This window comes from Lucilia sericata, unplaced genomic scaffold, assembly GCF_015586225.1.
Source record: "Lucilia sericata isolate MDLA Ls3-8-SP2 unplaced genomic scaffold, ASM1558622v1 Contig000018F_arrow, whole genome shotgun sequence".
NCBI classification, from domain to species: domain Eukaryota; kingdom Metazoa; phylum Arthropoda; class Insecta; order Diptera; family Calliphoridae; genus Lucilia; species Lucilia sericata.
In genome coordinates this window covers 585,862-611,764 of record NW_023994057.1, presented here as the reverse complement: position 1 = coordinate 611,764, position 25,903 = coordinate 585,862, and the positions used below count along the sequence as shown (strand labels likewise).

The 25,903-nt window shown below is 28.9% G+C and overlaps 3 protein-coding genes across 3 annotated transcripts in view; 1 reads left to right on the top strand and 2 right to left on the bottom strand.

The window, feature by feature from the left end:
• The first annotated feature begins 20 nt into the window (after positions 1-20).
• Positions 21-2,112, top strand: LOC119606782 (Hermansky-Pudlak syndrome 1 protein homolog). Its single transcript, XM_037960375.1, has one exon. It carries the CDS (start codon positions 155-157, stop codon positions 1,949-1,951), a length of 1,797 nt encoding a protein of 598 aa, XP_037816303.1. The 5' UTR covers positions 21-154; the 3' UTR covers positions 1,952-2,112.
• Positions 2,113-2,827: 715 nt separating this feature from the next.
• On the bottom strand, positions 2,828-5,134 carry LOC119606793 (U3 small nucleolar RNA-interacting protein 2). The gene is made up of 5 exons (XM_037960386.1): positions 4,907-5,134; positions 4,027-4,838; positions 3,772-3,969; positions 3,484-3,620; positions 2,828-3,417 (listed from the first exon to the last, which is right to left on the bottom strand). The coding sequence occupies exons 1-5, from the start codon at positions 4,958-4,960 to the stop codon at positions 3,161-3,163; spliced, it is 1,458 nt and encodes a 485-aa protein (XP_037816314.1). The 5' UTR covers positions 4,961-5,134; the 3' UTR covers positions 2,828-3,160.
• Positions 5,135-7,930: 2,796 nt separating this feature from the next.
• LOC119606834 overlaps positions 7,931-25,903 on the bottom strand; it is a 37,524-nt gene continuing 19,551 nt past the window's right edge. The window contains exons 2-4 of the mRNA XM_037960479.1: positions 12,254-13,331; positions 9,875-10,573; positions 7,931-9,819 (exon numbers count right to left, since the gene is read on the bottom strand). Of these exons, the coding sequence (XP_037816407.1) occupies positions 8,531-9,819; positions 9,875-10,573; positions 12,254-12,737 (2,472 nt within the window). The 5' untranslated portion in view covers positions 12,738-13,331 and the 3' untranslated portion in view covers positions 7,931-8,530. The remainder of the gene's footprint in view (positions 9,820-9,874; positions 10,574-12,253; positions 13,332-25,903) is intronic.

Here is a 25,903-nt window from a genome sequence, read left to right as displayed (position 1 = left end):
AACTATTTACATATCTCACTTTTTTCTTTTTCCTCCTTAATTTTGTTTATCTGCGCTGTGGGAAATTGCGAAAATTTTCTGTATTCGTTATCAGTTATTTAACACAAAGAAATAATAAGTTATGTTGTTTAAATAATTTTAAGAAAAATAAAAAATGAATGGATTGATTGTATTTAATAGTGCGAACGATGTGGTGTATGAAAAGCTTAATTCTAAGTTGCGAGAACATATTTATGAAAAGGCAGTTTCACAGGGACTACTGCCTGAAGATTTTCATAAAGATGTTTCAGTACCTCAACAGGGAAATATCGATGCTAACGTTTTGCTGCAATTATTTAGCCCCCTAATAAATTCGCAGAAAATAATGCATTGTCAATTCGATAATTGCTACGCAGCCATACAATGCGAACATGACTTGAATTTTGTATTCGGAGAAGTACTTGGATTTCAATTTTTAAAAATTTCCCAAGACAGATTGGAATACATGCAACGACAAATGGGTGTACTGATGTCATTAGCCAAACATCTACATGGTCCCAATTTGTTTGCAAGTGACGTCCAAGAAGAATTATTTTCTAAATGCATGGAATGTTATGAGGATGAGATTTGGGATCAAGATTTGATTTTACAGGTAGAAGCATTGCCACGGTTATTGATTAATTCTGAACTAAGAAGAGCCGTAAAAGGGAGTTTAGATCGAGCACTTGATTGTCTGAGAGACAGTGGCCATTCGAGATGTCATGCCATATTGTTTGTTGGCGTTAAATTTGTCTCCATCAATTCTTCCAAAAATGCTATGCAATTAAGTCCTTCCGATTTACTATTTTTGGCCTTGTTAATACGGTCATTGCAAAAGGATTCAAGAGGCCTTAATAAGACAGTAGCGGTATTTCTTCAAGGACTTAGCCAAGATCCCCATTCAGGATGTGTACCATGCATCGCTCATTTAAATAAATTAAATAAGGGTGTGGTTCTAATACAGATTGTTGAATATGCTCCTCTGCCGGTAGCTTGTAGTTTATATGACACGCTATATGTACTGCAAAAGATAATTTCAATACAAATGCAAGGAGATGCAGAGGCTTTAAAGCCTACATATGAATCATTGGAATCATTCATCAAACAATCAATTGATGCTCTGAAAAAGGCCAAACTAAAAGGCGACGATTTAGAAACATGTCTAAAGAAGTTCTCTTCGAAATGGGAAAACCTAAGGAAAATGTATAACGAGTTTCTCAAAACGTATGAAAGAGATTTGATTGTCCGCATAGAATCGAATATTCCATCATTTCAGGAAGATCTCAAACAACTATTTACTATGGCCTGTTGTGACTCTTCAGCTATTAATTTTCAGCAATTACCTGAAGTCGCTTCTGTAGTAGAGGGTAAGCTTTTGGAATTTTCGGAGTTTCTAGCGGTTAAAGCAGAAAGAAATATCTCAATTGAGGCTTATCTGGAAGATTTTCCTGGACTTATACACTTCATTTATATAAATCGTTCTTCTGGGCTAATGATCTCTCCCGACCTAAAGTCCAGCACTCCTCTTATACCAAGTGAAAATCTTTCCGAGATGTTGGAATTTTCTCGTACACATTTGAAAAAAGGACATTCTTCTGTGATGTGGAAAGACAAGTCTTTTAACTATGCCTACTTCCTTTGGTTTGAGGACCAAACAACAGGATCTTCAAAATCTATAGATCTGCAAAAACATTTTAACGCTTCACAACATTCCGCGAGTGCATTCAAACCGAATTTTGAGCCCGGTTTATTAGCTGGCGATTATTATCATCTACTGACAGATGTGTGCTTTCCAAAAACACCAGCAAATAAAATAAAATGTTACGAATTGTATTGTGTGCATTTAGGCTTGGTAACGGCTACTTGTGCCGTTGAACATTCCAGGCGTTTGGTAGCCACAATTTCCGATGTAGTTGGTGACGATGTATTTTAATATTAACGAAAACACTCGTCGTATATCTAACATTTTTTCTAATAAAGTGCAATATGTGTGGAGTCAACAATTATTAATATAATATTTCAATAAAACATTTAAAGCTGTATTTGATATTAAATAAAAATAGAAAGGCTAGAAGTTCTTTGAAGTTAAATCAATATAATTTTAATTTTTAGCATTAATTAAATTTGCCCTTATCAGTTTTCAAATCTGTAACTGAATTTTAAATCTGTTCCTCTAGTCCGGATAGGCCGAAATTTGGCAAACATGACTGACGAATTGACTGCGTTTCAATTCCAATCGAAATTTTCTCCGTTTCGCAACTTTGATATTTCGATTCGACGGTCACTAAAACAACAACTTACAAAAATATTATAATGCAAAATACAAACAATCGTAAAACCTTGAAACGAAAGGGAATTGATTCTTCTGTTTCTTACGATTTCGTTTTTTGTTGGAATACTTTTTTTCAATCGTTGCGTAACTGAACGTAACCGAAATGCATGAGTTATCCCAGTTAAAAACTTGTAACTGAATTTTTAATCATAATAATCTGAAATTTGACTAGAATGTAAACACCTGATGATAATGTAAAAAGTTTCTCTTCATTATAGGTCATCTTTTTGCATTTTCCTATTTCGAAGAAAATTCTTAAACAAATCGAAATCGCAATAAAAAGATGAAGCAATTCCATATTATTTCAATGCTTTACGATTTTGTGTGTTCTGCATTACTATTGTAACTACGTTTTTCTAAATTGTTATTTTAGTGAAGGAGCTTCGAATTGAAATGCAGAATACCAAAGTTGCCAAACGGACAAAAATTTCAATTCAAATTGAAATCAGAATAGGTGTGATTATAAAAAATATTTAATTTAAATAGTACAAGTATTTTTATTTTGTTTGGCTTAATTAAAAAAAAAACTTCTAAAAACATCTTTAATTCTATTTAGGAAACAAGCTTTAAAATTTCAGACTTAAAGCTTTCAAGCAGTTAAAGTTAACAGAGGTTAGTTATAACATATACACTGAGTATAGGTAACATTTTAGTGCCTACTTAAAAAATAAATATTTGTTGCTTAATGAATTTCTTGAAATACAGTAAATATTTATGCCTTTGTGATCGAAACTAATATTTCGCTTAATAAAACTCTTTAAAATATTCTATAACATACAGATTTATAAAAAGTTCTATAAAATTAGTATTTCATTTACTTTTTCCTTTGTTTTCATTTGATGTGATTGATCTAATTAAATCGATAACAATAATTTGATTTTTAGCTTGAGGTAAACGCCACCAGCGACCCCATTTATGTTCTTGACCAACTGCAGCAAAAAGTTTAGTTCCGTTAGAATTAAAAACTAAATTATTTACAAAACCTTCAACTGGAATTTTTAAAACTAATTTTAATTTTCGGTTATTTTCCGCACACTGCCAAAGGCGAATAAAACCATCACATGAACCTACGAAATAGAAGAAGGAAACTGATTTGACAACTTATTTATTCAAGATTTACTTTGTGATCATACCAGAAGCTATTAAGTCTGTGTTTACAACACAAGCAATTGCTGTGACCCAATTAGGTTCTCCGTTAGATTGTACTCCGTGTGTTAGAGCTTCAGTATACAGTGGTTTCTTCTTTAATGCTGTCCACAATCCTAACGATCTGAAAGACATAATAGAAATAATGAAAATTAAATTTTACGGTAATATTTGAATTGATGATGAAAATTACAGAAATTTTTTAATTTCCGTTTTCTTTGCGTGATTTGAAAAAGAGTTTTTCAGTTTTTATCAGTTAAATCTACTAAACTTACCCATCAACACCCGAAGATATAAAGTTTTCATCATTGATAAATTTAACATTTTCTATACTATCATGATGTCCATTGTAAATCAGTTGAGACTCTTCAGTAATTTTCCAAATTCTCAAAGTACAATCAGAACCACCGGAGGTTATTGCACGTTCGCGGGATAATGCATCAATGCTGGTGATAGCCGTCTGGTGACCAAATCTAAAATTAATACAAATTTTGAAACATATTCAGTTTACTTAAAACTCACATACTTACAAAGTTTCTATGTAGGCCATTTCATCTAATGACCAAATCTTAACTGATCTATCCCTAGAAGCAGAGTAGAGCTCATGTGTGTCTTTACGAAACACCAAAGATGTTACAACATCTCTATGGCCGTGAAAGGTTTTTAAATGTTTCAATTCCTTGGGGCACCAAATTTGTATGGTATTGCCGCCTTCTGCTAATGCCAGATAACGGAAGTCACTCGATAAGCACAGCGCTATAACGTGTGATCTACGTTTAATGTCTGCATTGGTATCTTCATTGTGTGCCTGCACATCGAAAGAGCCCTCAATGCGGCTAGTTTTTAAATTCCATTTTAAAACAAATTGAGTCTTTGCTCCTGTAAACAAATATTCGCCGTCTGAAGATAAAGCAAGTGAGCACATTGGTAAATGCTGTTTTTTATGTTTCAGTTTCACTACATTTTCCGCATCGTAAGTTTCTATGGATGCTGCAATATTTCTGCGAAGTTTGCCAACGCTATCTAGATATTCTGTTTGTAGTCTATGCGAAACCTGATCATGAAGTTCTCTTTCTTCTTCTTTGTCCGCTTCTTGCTTTTCAATTTCTTCCAAATATTGCTTAGCTAAACGAAGTCTTTTATCTTGTGGTGTTTCTTCATCTGCATCATCGGAGGAAAACACTAAATTTGGTGCTCCATCTCCTTCCACGCCACTTCCGTATTCATCATCACTGGCAATTTCTTCATCTTCTATTTGTGGTCTTTTTTTGGCAGGAGGATCATTAGATTTCAATTTATTTTTACCTTTGGCACCAGCACCTGAAGATTGGCCAACTTGGAACTAAACGTAAAAAAAATAATATAAAATTAGACAACTACAAATAGGTTGTCAATATTTCCCACAATCACCTTTCGTTTTTTATTGTTTTTCGGTTCTTTTTTCAAAAAGAATGATGAAGACATATTATACTTTTAATGGAAATTTATTTTAATATATATTTATTACTCTTTTTATACAAAATGATATAAAATTTCAGTATTTTTAATAGAAATGATTTTGATGTCCAGTTTTCAGTTGAAATACACGTGAATATTGTTTGACAGTTTGCTCTCAAACACAATTGTTCTCTCTTTTCTTGAAATGTGTCAAAATATTCATTCACAGTAAAATGATAACAAACTAAGTGGAAATTTAAGAACTTTGGAAAAAGTTAAGAATATTGGAAAAAGTTAAGAATACTGCACCATGCTTCTGAAAAATTTTAACCCCAAGTATATATATATAATGTTTTTGTAAGCGCTTTTAAGGTAAGACACTAAAAAAATATAATTTTTCGTTGAAATATGCAACCATTATCGTTGTTTTTATTTTATTTTTGCTTTTATATTTTCGGTATTGCAGGAAATGTATTAATAATTGAAATGTACATTCCAATAATTATTGTTAATTACTGATTAATGTTGAACAATATGTTAACGTACTTTTGTTGTTTAAGTTATTTGCGCATTCATAGTATCTTAATATCCCATTAATAAAATAAAAAGGAGCTTCTTAACAACTGACATTTTCTTTATTGCTCTTTTCCATCATAATCAGTTTAAGCGAAATTTTCACACGGGTCGTATGTTTAGTAGAGACGCTAAGGAAAATTATATTAAAATAAATTTATTAAAATAATTGGGAATATAATGATAATAAAAAGTGATAATAAAAGATGTTATATGTTTGTTTATAAAATTTCCTGCAAAATAAATATGTATGTATGTAAATAATAGGAAATAAAAGCAGAGTGGGTGCCGGTGCCGGTCGCTTTTACTTTTTATCTTGCTATTCGTAGTGTTGTGTGAATTTTGTGTTAACTAAAAGTGGTGAATAATAAATAATTCATGTAAAGTGCTGTGTTAAGAAATTTCTTTATGTTAAATATGAAAATTAATTCGATTTAAGGAAAAAGATCATGTTTCATATGTAATGTTGACTAAAAAAAAATTAATTAACAATGTAGACTTATTAAAACAAATAAGTAGATGAAGCACTAATCAATATGTTTTTACTAGGTAAGAGAATTTTGTTCGTTTTAATTTTAAAAAAATTCACTGTGCAGTTGCATAGTATTTACCATGGCATAATTAAAAAGGTGACTTGTTATTGTTTACATCTTATGACTGTTAATTGTTTACATTTTGACAGTAAGCTTATTCTAATACAAACGTACAAAAACAAAATACATGTTGTTTTTGTATCGCTGCAGTGATGTAATTAATGTCTAATGTCTAATTCTGCCATGGTAAGTATCAAAACTTCATAAAAGTACACAATAGACATATCGCTCATTTGATACAAGACTGACATACATATGTGTGTAATCCAAAATTCGTGGTTTTTGAACTGTGGTCTACAAAACTATGACACTACAGTTTTTCAAGGGTATGGGTATAATTTTCGATTTTTTGTTACAAACGTAAAAACTAAAACTAATGTTTTCACGAAGATAAATAACAAATAAATTGTAATTTAGATGAGAAACATATTAACGTCTGAGTCTGGTTTAAGTTTTTAAATGCCTTGGTTGGCTTAAAAATTATTTAAAAAATAGTAAACTGTCATTAAATTTTCAAAGCCATTTTTCTCGAAATGTCTTTTTTTTGATTATGCCAGTTTTGTAGTAAATGAACGATACGATTCTTTTGGTGCACTTTAAAGTCAATTTATCCGACATATTCTGTGTCTGGTATGCGATCAGGCACGTCCAATAATTGTTTATAACCTTCCAATGAGTCCAGTATACGTGTCCTATAACCCCTTTTGCCCAGTTTTCCTAAAGTTATGAGCCGTTTGGTTGTAAGTGCAATATCTTAAATTCTAATTCGAATGACAACCATACTTATAAACAAACTAGCATATCATACTTTGTATACTCTCACCTTCGTGAGAAGGGTATGTACATTAGACCGACTCACAAAAAATAGTGTTTCTGTTACCCTTCTCGAAACTCATACATACATATATACATTGTTATATCGTATGATGTTACCTAAAATACAAACCCAATCCGAGTCGCAGCACAACTTAGTTTTATACAAGTCTTTAAAACCTTGTCAAATTTCATAATGATCAGGTCTCATTAGACCCTAGCAAAGTCCTTTATAGAAGTGTTGGAATGCCTATGGAAAAACATGGATTTTAGAATAAGCTAGGATTACATAGTTAATTATGTTTAACGGAAGTGTCCTACTATTTTCCATTTTTTTACATTAAAGCAATAATGTAAATTAGGCGACTAGATCTACAGAACAGAACCCCCCGAAAAGGGCTTCTGAGCTCATAATTATGTTAAATATCAAACTGTTATTCCAATAAATTTTACAAATAAAATTTGTTAATTACTTAAGAAAATAAAAATAGTTTAATAAAAGGTGTGTTAGAAAAATATACTCTAGTTCCTGAACTTCAATATTTTTAAAATTTAGACTGTATTATTATTTACTTCAGAATTTAATTTAAGTAATCTTTGAATACAAAGCAAATAAAAGTATTCGAAACCGGTTTTTAAAAAGTAAAAACCGGTTTCGAAAAAAAGTATTTGACATTCGAAAAATCAACATTTAGAAAAAACCGATATTGGTAAAGCAGAAAAAACAGTTTTTAAACCGGTTTTAAAACCGTGTCGATCACCCTATAAATAACTCATTATTTTCCAATATATTTATTAAAATGAACTGCGAACAGCTGAACCCCTCATAATTTGACTAAGAATAATAAATCTGAAAATGGTTTATAAATCGTAGATTTAAAAATTGCTATTAGTAACGATGATCTTGTAGAATTTATAATATTAAATTTCATTCATTACCTTTGGGCTGCAATGAAATTTATTCCATTTTTTTGAATGTAATTACTTTTTTTATAACAATAATTTTATTATTTTTTTTTAATTTATTTCAAAATACTAATATTGTATTTCATTAATTAACGTATACGTAACTGATAATTTAAAATTTGCACTGTTAAATCAACAATTAATTATGGTATACACTCATTCTTAAAAGAAATTTCAAAATACATTTCATATCTAAAAAAACTTAATTACGTATTACATAGAAAAATAAATACATACATACATACAAATACGCATAAAAGCTAAATACTTTAATTTCTATATACATACAATACAAACTTTTTTAATTAAAAATAATATTTACTATCAATTTACATTCATACTTAGATTATAGTTATAACTTTAATTCACCTAGAGTTTAATACGTCTTTTGCTAATCCCCTTCATTGAGAAAATTAAAAAAATATATAAACTTTTTTGAAACCTTTTTCATTTGTTCTGTGGTTTTTGTGACACAGATAAACAACTAAGCAAATGGGAAAGACCAAAGCCAACTGAACAATTGATCTAGTAATCAAATTTATAAATGTGATATTCTGCAGATTAAAAAATCTGTTCTATGGTTTTGGAGTTTTTAGATTTTCATTGGTTGAAAGAACTTTGAGTATTATATTAAAACTTCTACTGAAATTACTCAACTATCGGACTTTATTTGTACTCCTGGCACTTGGACTGACGGTGTATCATTTATTTCCGTATCTAAAGTTGTTTCCGACTCACTAACAGCATTTGCTTCCTGCGTGCTTGTTATATTGTTTTTGTGATTATCAGTCGTTTGATGTTTGTTAGTGGGCTTGTTCGATGTTTGTGTTGTTTCTGAAGTTGTGGGATGGAATAATTGAAAGAGACTGGAATGTTTGACAACTGGAGGGAATATTAAATTACTCATCGCTCTAAGTGGACTGAATTTTTCGTGATGATGTTGATTTCTATGATAATGCGAAGATGGATGGTGAAACGTGTAATAGTTTAGATTGTTATTGTTGTAAGAGTTTGGAAGTTGTTCTGAAGTAAGAGATATATTTTGATTGGAAGCTGTTAAATGGGGACTGGATGATGCGCTGCTGCTATTTGTGACTGTGGAATGTCTTGAAAGTTTTATGCCTCTTTGAGGAGACGTTGATGCCGACGTGTCACTGGTACATGAACAGGAACGTGTTAACGATTTTGTATTTAAGTTTGCAGTCTTTGTTGCTTGTGCTGATTTTCTAAATTTTGGTTTGTGACCTGGTGACATCGGATTCGAGTCTGTTTCTATAATAAAAATGGAAGCATTACTTAAGCAACCATTTGAGTGTGGATGTTTTTGCATTTCTCTAGGCTTAATTTGTTGCATGCGTTTTGGCGTTAAAGGTGGGGTTTTGGTTTGTGGCTTAACATTATGATTTGGAGTATGGGATTTTGAGTCCTCATTCTTTGGTATTTCGTAATCGCTCTGCGAATTTGGCGTACTAGGTGGTCGGTCGTCAATATCAGACCGTAATTTATCGCGCATTGTACATGCTATTAAAGATTGATTAAGTGCATTGTGATCCACGCCACTTTCTTGGTGACGACTAGGTAGGAAGACCTCTTCAAAATCATTGTCATCGGGACTTGGAGTATAGGAACAATTATCATAAGAAAAGGGACTTTCGCAGCTCTCCTTCTTATTCTGCGATTTACGATGATGTCTCGGTGGAGGAGTCGGAACAGCAGAGTCTTTCTCATCAGGAAATATGTAATTAATTTCCCCTAACTCGGCTCCACTAGAAGCTTCCATTATATTCCACATTTCTCTTTCAATGTCGGTAGTAACAGAAGCAACGGCAGCTACTGTTTGATGTATGTTATTTAAACAAGGTGTTACTACACCACATTTAGGTACAAGTTGCGCATTTTTAAGAGATTGTTGTTGTTGTTGCCGTAGCCAAATTGGAGAATCTAAAAAAGTTAGAGTTCAGTTTAAAAACTTCAAATTAATTCAAATGATTCTTACCTATATATATTCTAGTCTGCATTGGATTCCTCATACCAACATCCATCGATTGCAGACGATGTTGCGAAGCCAACGAGTAACGGTGTTGGGCTTCTAAAGTTTGATCGATTTCAATACCCAATATTTTGAGTATCAGGTTTTTCAATGCCAATCTAAAGTCCTTCAAGTGATAGGCATATAATACTGGATTAACTGCAGAATTAAGATGTGAGAGTATAATGCAGAACAGCGTCAACTTGGGGTGTATGGAACACGATGGACAAAACGCTTTAATACAATTTATAGTGTAAAGTGGTATCCAACAGATCATAAAAAATAGCACAATAACAGATAGATTTTGAGTGGCTTTGACATCACGTTTCCGGGCAGCACCTAATACTCTTAACATTGTACCTCCATGACACGATCGACCAGGATTTGTTATCTGTGCTATCGACGATCGACGACTACTATCTCCCACAGGATTCATGGTGACAATTTGTCGAACTTGTTTTATAATCACTTTGTAAATGTGAGCATAAAATGCCAACATTAATAGAGCGGGTGTTATTATGGTGGCAAAATATAAGAAAACCAAATAATTATAGTCCATTACTTCGACAAAGAGACAAGCCTGATTGTCATCAACAGCTGCATGCCAGCCAAATAGCGGAAGAAATCCTACGACAGTACCAGCAACCCAACACATTGAGATAATAACTAAAAAATAGAGATTTTAAATTAGATACATTCCATTATTCCTCTATTAGACTTTTAAATATCTTTCAAAAACGTTGCTTAGTTTACACTTAACTTCAAATAAGTTATATAATTTCTAACAATAATTATTAATTTTTAAAAATTAATATTACTGCAAGACTGACATAATCCAAAAAAGTTGATTCGAGAAGAATGACTTTAAATGCTTAAAGACATTTTACTCTTTTCTAAATAACTTTTAAACAAATCATGGGATTTTTATAATTAAACCAGAATCAGATAGTAGAGGTTAATTAATATATTTCTCATCTAAATGTATTTTTGTATTTATTATTTAATATTCGTGAAAACATGAGTTTTATTTTTTATGTTTACAATAAGAATTCAATCTCATGTTGAAAGTAGACAAATTTGAAAATTGATAAATCTATATGAAAGTCTTTAGTATGACGCATGTTTTGTAGCCTTCAGTTCAAAAAACCAGAATTTTGAATTATTCTTGTAGTAAATGGGCGATATGTATATTCTTCTCATAATAACGTTTTACAAATTCTATATAAACTATTAGTAATGAACATCCTTCGCTTTAACTTAACAACAAGAATAAAAAATGCAATTTAACCAACCCATTTGCAACAGTCCGGCCTCTGTAATCAGCCCTCCCTTATTCTGACGCAGAAGTGAAGGATAATAGACAATTTCGACCACCCATCAATAAATAAGGCGATATTAATTAAAAGAAGCAAAAAACAATTTTGTTCAACTCTAAAGTACTCAACCATATAAGTAGTAATTTTATACACATTCATATGAATCTACACTTATAAAAATTTATTTGTTAAATAGAAAAATCCATTTTAAAGATCTTTGATCCACTTTTGCTACATTTATAATAAAAACTAAACTTGAAATTATCGTAATTTTCATAAGCAGAATTACATAACTTATGTCTATCTGGGTGATGTATTTAAGATCCCAAATCTAACATTAAAAAATAGGTGTTAGAGGATAAAAAATTAATGAAAATATTTTTTCCTGTTTACAAACATGTGAATGTACTTTTTACCACTTCTTTATACGTTTGTACATGTTATGGAAGAGAATATATGTAGATATAGTAGTTGAAGAAGTTTCTTTATTAAGTGAAATTTATATGGAGAAAACTTTACAAAATAAAGTACGTCATATATTAAATCCTTAAAATGTATATATGTATGTAAAGACCGACGTCAGGATTACTTGGAAGTAGATGAGTCACTAATTCTATTTTGATTATCTGACTGCCGTTATAATGATGTGATTGGGGATGATGTTGATGACCGTTGAAGGTTCAGTTCGTTCAGTTTAATTGTCTTCTATGCAAGTTTGTGTGCAACTAGCAATCGTATGATTTGATGTGAGAGCAATAACCCATTTATAATTGTTGCAACAAATGCTTAATAGTTACTAAACATGAATGTGTTTATGTAGTTTAATAGAAAGTTCATTCTTTGTCGTTTTGTTATTTAGTTAGCAAAAAAAAAAAAAATATTATTAAATCTAAATGATTGAATTTATTTACTAAGGTTTTGAACCTTTTTGTATTAAGCGCATCCTTATTTATGTATATTTGAGTGCTCGTTTTTATGCATATAAATCCCTAAAAATTAGTTATAAATATAATTTTATTTTAACACTTACCAATAGCTGTTTTAGTGCGTACATTTCTTGAGTATGCCATGGGGTATAGGATGGCCCAGTAACGATCGACGGATACAGCAACTAGGCAAAATATCGATATGGTACAGAGAACAACTAGCAATGAAACCGTAAAGAGGCAGGCATGCAAATTCGTTGGCAAACCAATCGAAGCCAAAATGGCAAATGGTACTCCCAGCGAACCCACAAGAAAGTCAGCTATAGCCAAAGAAACGATGTAATAGTTGGTACGTCGTCTAAGTTTGCGTTCTCGTTGGAAAACTATAATGACCATTAGATTGCCAATAATTGCACAAATGGCCACTAGTATTTCAAATACTGTGTAGGGAACATTTAGTTCATGTGATATTTCATCAGCGGTGGTTTTTTTGGTGGGTTGAAATGGTGTTATAGGCAGCTGGAAGAAGTTCAGTGAACGATTGTAAAATTCATAATCCGTAAAAGCGAAAAAACGAAATTCTGACATTTTTAATTTGAATTTTAATTGAAATATGTTTGTTCGTTTGTTGCTGGTTTAGTTGGGGTTAGTAAATCAAACTTTATGCAAATTTCTTTATATTTGTTTGGTAAAAAGTTTTGCCCAAATAGGACTGAACGTTAAATTGTTTAGCAAGTTGTTTTGTGCAAATACTCTTAAGCAATTAAAATGTTTATTGATTCGTTAATAAATTTGATTTATTTCTCTCTTTGTCCTCTTCTTTTATAGTTTTGGTATGTTGTGTATAAATTGCAGTTTCCTTTTGTTGTCTTTTTGTTGTTGTCGTGTCCCAAGGGCTGTGCTGACCTTCCAGGTTAATTTATTGTTTTTGCTGCAACATCTTCTTGACGTGTTTGACATTAGTTCATCCTTTAATAGTCTTTGATTGGCCATTGTTTGGATTGAGGTTGAGACGTGAGCCCGTTTTCAATTTTATTTTAATGTTCTTAATTTGTATAAATGCATGACTAACTGTTGTTATTATTATTGTTTATGCATTCATATAATTACTGTGGCAGTTGCACGTTTTATGATTTTGTGGCTTAATTATGGCACGTGTTTGTTGATTTATTATGAGACAATCTAAACATTATAAAAATAAAAAGAGAGAGAAAAGAAAAAATTAGTACGAAAGAAGTTAAAGTTTTCTGTTGCGTATAAGTTATTATTTAATAAAACATTAATTATACGCTTAAGGCTTATAAGGGTGTACATTTTATTGCAAACACACAATTACCTGGTTCTGAACATATGTATTGCCAATTAGGCTGTTTTTATTTCAGAAATTAATTGGAGTATTTAAATTAGTGTATTTTTATAAGCATTTATTCATAAATATTTTATTATGAAAATACGTACTTATAAAACGAAATTACTATAGAGATTCGATAGATTCATTATGAAAATATAAAACAAGATTAAAAAAAAATAATTGACAATTTAAATTTGTTCTGCCAATAACAAAACCGTTAGTGGCCGATGTGTATTTCTTAGGTTTTGAAGTAGTATATGTATGTACATCCTGCTATCAACCTAATTTATATTGTATGCTTATTGAATATTAAAGGATAGCTTAATTACATTAATGACAAAGTTAATAAACTTCAATTAAATGTACTGAAGTTTAATAGAAATAACAAAATAAGATAAAAAGCAAAATTTTTATCAATTAATACTATCCCAACTTAAAGCAAATTACGTAACAAATGTGCCAAACTAATTAATACATTTCCTCTAAAAAAACATTCGTTTGATTAAACAACAATACATATGTATGTGATAATTAAAATTGTTTCAAATTTAATTAATGAATAAATATGTTGATACTTTTTCTGGTGCCAGAAAGTAAATCGACAAAATTTGTAATTCTAACTAAAATCCTTAACATAATTAATTAAATTGCAATATGTGTTGCAATTGATCCACGTCTTCTATTTTTGTGTCTGCTAATTGTTGGGCAAATTTTCTTTCCTTCCAATATTTTCAATTTTTTTCACATTTCTATTGATGTCTGATTTCTTAAGGAAGACAACACGTTTTTATAACATTTGTTATAATTGCCTGACTACATACACCTAGTCACGTAGTTCAATTTAGTTGCCTTGTTATACGTTTCAGCAAAAACAAGAAGTTATTATTATTAGTACTACATTAAATTTTAGAACTCGTTTAATATAAGTATTTGTAGGAGTAACTAATTTAAACATTTTGTTACATTCAATTAATTCAATAGTTTAATTTAATAGACAAATTTGACTATGAAGCATTCATATATGGATTTAATTTAAACCTTTAAATCCTTATAATTATATATCTATACATATAGTACATATTATGTTTAGGTAATTTCTAATAACTTGAACATTTACCGTTTTAAATTATCTTGCAAAGTATATATTTTCAATGTAATGAATCAATCCGTAATATTGCAATCAAATACGCACCTGTACAGTTGAATGAAATAGAAGCCATCCTAATGAATCTTCATGTATTCATTTTGATGGTTTCCATAGCTAAAGCAAATGAATACATATAATATCCTTTCTTCGATAGGAAAAAGAGGTCGCTAATATGAGTTCAATAGAGTTTGAAAAAAGCCATAATGTTAACATTTTTATATAAAGCCACTTATCTTCATTTTGTTAAATTTTTATAAAGAAATGAAGCCAATAATCTAAAAATATATTTTGGTTTATTGTATATACTACATATGTATGTACATAAAATCAACAAAAATCAAAACAAAATCCAAAACACACTTTCACATACTACATACATTTGTAAATACATATAAAGTGTAAATCCTTAGACTTGTTAATAAAACCTTCAATTGTTTTATGGTAAGTGTTTTAGTCATAGACAAATTGTAGACCTTTTCTTTTTTTTTTCTTCCTTTTTTATTATTTACAGAGGCGATTCTTTTCATAGGAACACATACAAATACGTAGAAAAATAAATACATGTTGTATTCTTCAATGATTTTTATTGTTATGAATTTGCGGTGATACATTTTACTTTATTTTATTTCTTTATTTGTTTGTTTGTTTGTGGGAGGATTTTATGTGTGTCACTGTTTAAGGTTTGTTTTTGATTTTGTTGGTTGCCCGTAGCTAGTTTTCAAAAAAGACATAAAATTGTACTTTAGTGTCGGAAATTGTTTTTATTAAAGACATTTTTTCCCTATATTGTCTGAAAAGTATAAATGAATCTTTCTTTTTATGTTTTATATAAAATTTAGTTTAAGAGAACATATTACAAGAGAAATACCAGCTATCTTCATACGTAAATAACAAAAGTGGTACTATTTAACCACTTTATTCATAAATTATAAAATTATTTAATTTTAAAGTTTCAAGTTCTTCTTCAATATTTAGCCAGTTGTTTATATGTATGTATGTTGATTTAAATTTAAGAATAAGTATATTTTTCACTGTCTTTATTTATTTTATGTAATGAAAACATCACGTATTTTGTATTTTTCCTTTTAACTTAGATACAGTATTCTTTACACAAGAATGCTTTTCTTTCTCATTACTAGACAGAAGACTTAAGAGAATTGAAAAATTTAGAAAACTTCGTTTAAAAACCGTGACATCCATAAAAAAATTCACTTCAACGTCATAACAAAATTAAAGATATGGAAAATTTCCTATAATATACATGTCACTCATTTATTTCAAGACTGGCATATCTCAAAAATATCATTTCGGAAAAACAATGTTTCGCTTTCCATAAATGTAGTTCCTAATATAAATACATATCAGGGATGGCAAATTATAGACTAGACAAATTTTATACATATAGAAGTTCATAGACTGGTCCTAGGGATAATCACATACTAGTTAATAGTCTAGACGACATCAGAATATTCGATTCCGTCTAGTAAAAAAAAAACAAATACCCAAAGTATTTATACCCTACACCACTATAGTGGGGAGGGTATTATGCATTTGTGCTGATGTTTTTAACGCACAAAAATATTGATTCTACACTTTAAAGTATACCGATCGACTCAGAATCACTTTCTGAGTCGATTAAGACATGTCCGTCTGGCTGGCTGTCCATGTAAACACTGTGAGCAAGCTACAGGGCATAATTTTCAAGATATTCCATTATTTCAACCTAGCCCCCATTCAATCTGATCTTGCGATTTGGGGGTTTTAACGCATAACTACGTCGAATATATCCATATGTAAACAAGAAATTGATTTCTCATGTTTTTTTTGTAAGTCAGGTTTTTTGTTTGTATGTTCGTCAATCACGCCTAAATTGATCGATTTTGTGGGAATTTATGTTAAAAATAATACTTTTTTTAATAAATAAAATGTATTTTTATATGTTGTTCTAAAGGTGCTAAATTTGTATCTTATTTTCGATCACTTAAAACTCCTGGCAAGTCTAGTTTTTTCAATAAATGCCATGTAACACCACATTAAAAACTGACAAATTTGTGCTTATATTTTATAAATATATTCCCTATTTTTGCTTTAAATAGAAAAACAATTAGTAAAATTACTATTGCGGAATCAATATCTTACCGCTATAGCTATGTATTTACCACTTTTACTTAAGCGTTTTTTCTATTTGTAATATAATTTTTTGTTGGTAGGAAGTGAAAATTTTCGTTTCATTTGTGAAGAAACTGCGTGCAAATAATTGGATTGTGTTTTTGTTGCTTTTTAGAATACATAAATTTTCTTTTTTATTTGAATACTACGAAGTGACCAACAAAACCAACTACAATGACATGCAGTTTTTATTATTTTTTTGCTTTAAAAAACATTTAATATTATATTTGTTTTTCATTTTCATGTCCTTACGACACTTTCAAGGTTGCCAATATTTACACTCAATACTGTTGCTGATTGTTAAATTCTATATTCGTTACTTTACTTTTTTGGCTGAATTTTTACTTCATTTTTTTTCAACTTTCAAAAACTTATGTTGCAGATTTTGATAAAATGTGCAAAAGCAAGGAAATAGCAAAAAAAAAAAAAAAAAATAAAAATAACAACTAACTTAGAGTGGAAATTTATTATTTAATAATAAAATCAATTTAAAATTGATATTGACTGTGAACGTGCTTCTGAGAGTACTACTATGTACATATGTATGTATGTATGTACATTAGAGTGCCCATAAAATGGAAGCTGCTGATTTTTTTGAATTTTTAAAATTTTTTGTCTTGACTTCAATATAGCATAATAGAGCCCCCATACAAGTGGTCCCCCGAAAAACAGCTTTAACAGTCATAACAGCTTTAACAGTCATAATTCGACATATATAAGTTTCTTAAGTTAAAATATCTTATGAGGATTGGACCATGTAAAGTCCTCTTCAGAAAATGACTTTAACGATCATTGCTGGCTAAAAAATACGATAAAAATACAGTATACTGTATAAGAATCGGTCTATAATTTAACCTACCTCTCATTTATAAAGCCATCTTCAGAATACTATGAGTACAGCTATGAAAATCGACATAGTAAAAAACTTTTATAAGAACATAATTCATCACTCAGAATTTGATGAGGATTGGTCTATAATTGACCCTAGCCTCTATATAGGGTTCTTTCAGGAAAGAGTTTTACTTATTTAAAATACGAGTTAAGCGATCAAATTCGACAAAAACAAGCGCTATAGAAAACAAAATCTATGCACAAAATTTGATAAGTATCGGTTCTTAATTGACCCTACCTTATTAACCCAAATTAAGTGTTATACAAACCGATATTTATCTACGAAATTTTACGACCCTACCGTGCATATATGTTCATGATTCAAGAATTGGACAAAAATGTTTTATTTTAAAAAATGTATATTTTTTAATTCGAAAGAGTCCATAATTGACTTAACCCTATTCCAAATATAACCCTGTTGTTTATAGGGGAGCATTTCTTTTTACGACATACGGTTTGATGGTGGATATATAATTTTCAGCATAGCCCAATACAACACTCTTACTTGTTCTTTGGATGTAAACGTTTTCCATTTAATAATTTGTTTAAATCTTTTTGAATGCAAGTTAATTTAATCCATAAATAAACCTAGACAATTTCTAAAATAAAGTTAATTTGTTTACCGTTTTTAAATTTCCTTATTTCCACACTGCAGCGTCTACTGATAAATACATTGTACAAAAAACTTTCCATGATTATTATTTAATTTTTCAATGCAGTTTCATTAATTTTGTTTATGTTCTTTTTCCAAAATCAATTATAATAAAAAAAAAAAACTAAAACAAGAAAAACAATAAATAGTTTTATTAATTCAATAAACAATTTTAACACTTTACAGCCGAGAGTTCCGTCAATTAAACAGCAACAAAATGTATTTATTGCCGCCAATCATGTCATTTATTGCGAATAAATAAACTGCCAACAAATCTGCACTACTGGCCTCCACAGATCCGTTTCAGCCCCCTCATCTGCATTATTTAAAAATATTTCTAGTCGACATAGCTAACGAAATAAATAAAAGCAAACAAAATAAAAACAAACAATAACGAATAAAGAATGAAGATATAATCAAAATTATTGTAAAATTTTAATTGAATCAATTGATATGAAAAATGATTTTTTTGTATTCATGTACAAGTAGTTTTATTTTTAACTGGCAACTGCTGCTAATAAAGTGTCGTCTACTCGTGCATTGTGTTCTGTAAGCAGATCACGTTTCAATAGTAACAACGACAAAACAAACAGACATACATATAAGTACAAGTATACAAACACACGAACAAACAAATGTTCGATTTGTATGTTATGATTGTTGTTCTTGTTATTATTTTGCCATTGTTGTTCACTGGGTTGTGTGAGTCCATAAAATAGCGGCCTTCAATATGCATAAATTTAAAGTGATGATCAAAAATTTGCTACGATTTCTTCAATATGATTTTAACATGTGTGTATGTTAAAAAAAAAACACTTTATATCTTTACATACAAACATACGACTGCAAAATTGTTTATTAATAAGTATTTTAATCCATTGATAAATATTAAAAAAGTTTAATGAACCCTAATCGTATAACTAAATAACATACAAATTTATTGTTGTTCATAAGTATTTACGAGTAAAAATCATTAAAGTTTGAATATTGGTATTTTTTGTGTCATTTGTAACAATAATAAATTAAAGTAGAATTGAACTAATACAAATCTTCAAATTTATTTGCGACAAATCCTGAATAATAATGTAAAAGATATGACATTTATACATATAAGAACTAATTTCATTTCTATTCACTTGTACTTTGTGTAGCTCTTTACAAAAATTCTAGGATTTATTACTCATATAAAAGAAAATTTTCAACAGTAGGCTTCAATGAAAAAGGAATAAATGAAAGTATTTGCAAAGGATAATAAGTTGCTGAAGAGTAGATTAACTTAAATCTCTTAAAGTTTCACGACTTATTGTATGTGGGAAACCTAAGACCTGATAGAAACGAAAATTAAGTTTGGAAAAATATACTAAATACAATGAATGAAAAAAAACATGTTTGTGGAGTTTGTAGGAAGTAAAGCTTTTGGGTCTCATTCATAAACATTTATCAAAGGTTTATCATACAAAATTTGAAGGCTCAATTAAATCTGAAAGTACGTTTCATCCTTGTGTCAATATTCGGCGAACTGTATCAAAGAATAAGAATGTCTTTTTTGTTTGTTTTAAATATTTTTCAAAGAAACTATAATGTGCTTCTCACTATAGTGGTATAGGTTATAAATAGTGTAACTTAGGTTATGTTGATAGAAGGGTGTACCTAGGGCCTGTTGTGCACTCCTTTTCATGGAAAAATGTTTATTGGTAAAAACAAAAATCTTATATAGTGTTCACTGAATGTATTATCGTCCGATGTTCAGAAAATCAGTTTCCCGGGCGTAATTCCTACGAATTTTTTGTGTGTCAACTCAGAATACGTAACATCATGCTAACCTCAGACTTGCTCATTTTGAGGAGGCTTCTTCTAGTTCTGCTCTCGTTAGGGTCCCTCCACAGGATCTTTGTGGTAATTTTTTGAGGGGGAAAAAGAGACTTTAGTTCCTATAAAACTTGTTCATGTCTAATTCCATTGCTATACATAATTCATTTTATTGAGGTAGGGTTTTTGGAAGTAGGGTCAATTATAGACCGATCCTTATAAAATTTGAGAGAGATTTTAGTTCCGATAAAACTTGTTTATGTAGAATTTCGTTTCTGTTCTGGAATTTTGAATCAAGTTGTGAGCGTTATAGTCATTTTCTGAAGAACACCATTTATGGGGACTAGGGGAAATCGTGGACCGATATTTCATATTTTCAATACCAAACAAACTGCATTAAATAAAAATATTTGTGCAAAATTTCAGCTCTCTAGCTAGCTCTTTGGACTCTATCGTTTTTTTAAAAGACAGATGGACAGGCGTACAAATATGGCTAGATTGTTATATCCAGAATATATATGGGTGTTTGGTCAATATATCGATGTGTTAAAAACGGAATGACGAAAGTAATCTAGATGGTGGGTATATAAAAATTACAAAAGGCTCTAAAGAGGATCTTCTTGATCTTCATTTAATCCAGTTCACCAAAAGTTTTCACTATGACAACAATTTTTGGAAAGGTACACTAAGATTAAATTAAACTTTTATTTGAGTTGGAAAGATCAGCAACTTTTGTTTTGTGGGCACCCTAATCTGTGTATATTAATAAAAATTACAAATTTCCTTTAGCCATTATCGATTGATTAAATTTAGTGACAGTTAATATTGTCTTTCAGCTTTATTTACATTCGTAGTTGCTATTGTTGTTTGAGTCAACAAACATTTAATTACTCCATGATAACAAATCACACTTGATGTTTTTAAATTGTTGATGTTGTAAATCCTTCTAACATTGTTATTATTAGTGGTAAGCAGTCAAGTACACATCCAGTTATTCACACACAATCACATTTTCAGCAGCCTTTATAACTTTGTATTTCGTAAGTAATAGCTTCTAGTAAGTAAATTTTAAACCAGAATCAAATACAATATTTAGAGACAAATAGGATGCTTCGATTGATAGTTAAAGTAAATATTTGTAATAGTCCGAACGTTTATTTTAACTTGAGTTGAACAAATATTACCTATTATTATTGAATAGACAATAATAAAAAACCACTGCAAATTTAAAATATTTTTGGGAAAATTTGTACTTTTTAGTAACAACATTAAGTAGTTATTGATTAGAACTTTTATATTTGATTATTAAAAAAAATATATTATAAAAATTAACAAATCACTCACTCTTGTGTGATTTAAGAAAATTTTTATTAATAAGTATTTTAATTTCAAATTAACGCAAGGTGAATATTCATAAAAAAATATTTAAATAAATATCGTATGACCAAATTTGTTAAATAAAGTCCATAGCATTAACAGATTTGGATATCTTCATTTAAAATGACTATATAAATATGAATCTACATATAAAAATTCCTTTAATTTGTGTACGTAGTAAAACTTCTATTTTAAGAATGCGTTTCAAGTGAAAAATTCAAAATTGTTTGCATTTCTTATATTAAAAATAAAACATTACATTATACATTGTCACGATTTCTACTTGAGGCGCTTTTATTTCCCAAAATACTGTTTGTTTTGGTTCATCGTTTTAAAAAAATTTCTTTAATAGAATGTCAAAAATGTATAAAATGCTTGTAACAACCAACCATTACATATACACTATTGGAGTAAAAAATAAATTTTTAAATATAACTGAATACACATGATGTACATACATATGTATGTTCATTCCTATCATTTGCTTCGAGGGAGCTTATGTCTTTTTAGCTTTGAGACAATTTTAAGAACAAAGTTAATCTTAGATTTGATAAAATTATATTAAACATCTTCAATAGTTGTATTAAGACAAATATAAATAATGACAAATATACATACACATATATTTGACCTTGATATTTGTCCAACATTTATTAAGGAAATAAAGGGAATTCGTAAAAAAATTAAATAAATCATTATTTAAAATGGCAGTTGTTCTAAAATAAAATGTAACAGTTGGCGTTACACTTTTTTGCAGAAATTCAAAATTTATTTAGCTTTCTTATTAAATTTAAAAGTTTTTACGCATTTCTCTTAATGCTCTTTCGTTTTTTGTATTTAGATAATTACCCTTTTTAATTACCTTGTAAAAATGAAGCCTTGAAAGATGCGAGTTTTATGTCTTCAGCCTTTTTAAAGACACACGCACACACACACACTTACCACCACTCATGGACTTTCACAAAAACCCAACTATAATACAGGCAGTAGGGTAAATGTCCCTAGATTTATATGAATACGAAGTAAATTTAAAAGTTTCCACGTAAAGTAAATTATTTGTGTAAATATTTCTTAAGAAGTTATTACAAGTTTTGGCTAAAAGGTTGTCTTGGTTTATTTAATGAACTGTTTAAATAAAATAAAAGTCATTTTTAGTTTCCTGACCTAATTTCCTGGCAAACTGTGTACTTAAATTTTACGCGTAATAATATTCTAAATTTACTTTAATATGAATAAAAGTATAATGTGTATATTAGAAGTGTCCAAAAATATTGATTTTACTTAAATGGAACTTCTTATTTTCATTAGTATCAAAAACATACTGGTGTACAATTTTAGTCAAATGGGATAACTGTAACCCATGCTGGAAATCGATGGAAAAGTCTAAAATTGGGTGAAAAATAGGACATTTTTGATTTCTTCAATTATAATGCAATTCAAATTATGTATAGTTTTAAAAATTGAACAAACATGGTACAAAACATTAACATCGAGAACTAATAACAAGTGATTACAACAAAATATACTACGGGTTCCTGTTTTGTCTAAAATTTTACACAATAAAAAAATAAGTCTAATCTGAACAAAATCATTATTTTTGGACACCTCTAGTTTATATACGTATAATAAATGTGTGTATGTATTTATTTCGTTTCTTACACAGAGCCCTAAGTATGTTTGTGTTAAAGGTAAAAATATTTAGATATAAAAAAGTATATATCCACTTCAATTACATTGAGGTATCGTATTTCCTAGTTGCTGTAATGTATCTTTTCATGTGATATGAATGGAATACAAAATGTGTACGGATACTTAAACGTACAAAAAGATTTTACTGTATAGAGTCTATGGCAACATAGTCTTAAATGCAGTTTATTAATGTCTCCTCCATTCTAGTCAATGGAACTCAAGTAAATGTCTTGTTTATAAGTAGAAAAATAAATAAATTGCGTAGAAAAGTGTTGGTGATAAAATTTAATTGTCTCATTAAATAGTGTAGAAAAGCAAGTATTTGCTTTTTGCAAAATATTTTGTTATTATAAACAATTGAGTGCTAATGACTGACGATGAAGATGATGATGAAAATGGAATTTGACAAAAATAAATTTTATAATTGAGATATTTAGCCGCATGACAAATTTAGTGAAATTAACTGATAAAACAAAATATTTTAGATTTGTAAATGTCATTGAAGTGAAAGGATGAGTATAAATAAATTACAGTTATAATGATGTACTTATTTATATAAAGTGAAAATAATTTTCTTTTAAGTTTTGGCACAAATTGTAGAACTAGTTGTTCCAATAAGCATGTGAATGGCTAAGAAATACTTTTACTACTTTACTATTGTTTCAAAATCGTTTACGGAATAAAGGGCTTTTCTGAGAAGTAGACACTTTAATCTGTAGATTTTGATCTTCGATTTCTATTGGATTTTGCAAGATCAACTATACTTTTATATCCTGCATATTAATATTTACGTACATATGTATGTATGTATAACATATGTATATGTATGTATATCTACAATCTACATATGTATGTCTATATTCATAACTTAAACTTAACTTTTGTTGTTGTTGTTGAATTTGTTTTTGAAATACATTGAATCATCATGTTACAAATAAGAAATTAGAACCATGCAATGGCGTCATAATTAAACACTTTTTACTTGAGTGCGTGTGTACATTTGTATGGATATTTAACCAAAATGCCATAAATATAAAATTTTTGAAATTGTAGCTTTAATACTCATTCTTATCACCAATTTTTTACACTTGGCTGAAAATGTTTTAGTTTTTCTTTTAATATTACTGCCACATATGGGTACGAGTATGTTTAATATAGCCATTGGCTAGACTTTAAATACATTAGAAATCGAAAGAAAAATTTTTTTAGTCTTTAAGTTTTATTAATTAAATTTTTATATAAAAATATTTAATGAAATTTTTGTAATTTACTTATTACACATTTATTTTTGATCAGAAAAAAATTACATGTAAAAATAAAAAAAAACAAGTTGTCCTTTACAAATTATAAAAATTGTGTTCATGATTAATGATTATGGCACTGATTCGTAGTAACACTTGCCTTTAGATGGGTCCATAAAAAACCAAACATTAAGCTGGAACATAAAAATACCATAAAATACTCTTATAATTTTTTTAGGACTGTAAAACAAGAAATGCCAATAAATATTTAATACAGATGTAATATTTCAATGTTTAGTATGAAATAAATAAATTTTGTGTTCATAGATAAATGATTGATGATTTTTATTCTATAATTTTATTACATTTAAATTTCTACAATAAAATTTATTACATATTTTTTTCTTTTCTTTTTTAGGTATGTATTGTACATTAAAACACTTATATACTTATACATATTTGTAAGTAAGTACTTAAATAATTTCATAGGAATTTTTATTTGTTGTATAAAGTATCTAAACGATTTATTCTCTTTAAAAGATTTTATGACATTTGTTGTATACATTTTTAACCCCATAATAGTCAAACAACACAAAACTATAAGAATAAATGTATAATTTTGTAAACTTTGATGTTTGAAGCTTTTCAAGTAGTTTTTTTTGTTGTTAAATTATGATTTCTATACGCTAGTTTGGGTAAAAGTTTGTAAAAGTTGTAAATGATTTATAAAGTGGGGTTTTATTTATTTATTTATTTATTCTAGTTCAAAACTTGCCAGAACTTTTGCACTTTATTTATTTTACTATTAATGACAAAGTTTAAATTATAAATAAAATATTTAAATGTTAAATTTCAGAAGAATTGCTTATTTTTGTGGGTTTTTTTTACCAATTTCAAACGAAATTTTCATCATACTCTTGTGGGCCTTAAAGGATTAAATAACATTAATGAAACAACCACACACAAACACAAATCTAATAAAACCATATGTATACAATGTCAGCAATATTTATGTAAATTTATATGTATGTATATACGTATATACGAATATTTGAATTTAATTATGGACTTCTGTTTAAATATATTTTTAAATTTTGACCAAATAATTCCACACACATATACATAAATACTTGCGTTAAAATGTATTAGTAAATTAAAAAAAATATATAGGGAAATTCTCATTAAATTTAGTAACATCTGGTCAACTTTTGGTTGATATACTTATATGAGTTTAATAATTTTAAAATATAAAGAAAATTAATTTTTAAATGTATTTTGTTAGGTCCTGGATAAACTTCCTCTAAAATGTGGTATAAATTTTGTTAAAGCAGAGTTTAATTATTTAGAAAACAATAAAAAATATTTACATTATTTTAAATTTCATTTATAAACCTCCGTAAGAAAAATTACTAGAAGAATTTTGGATAA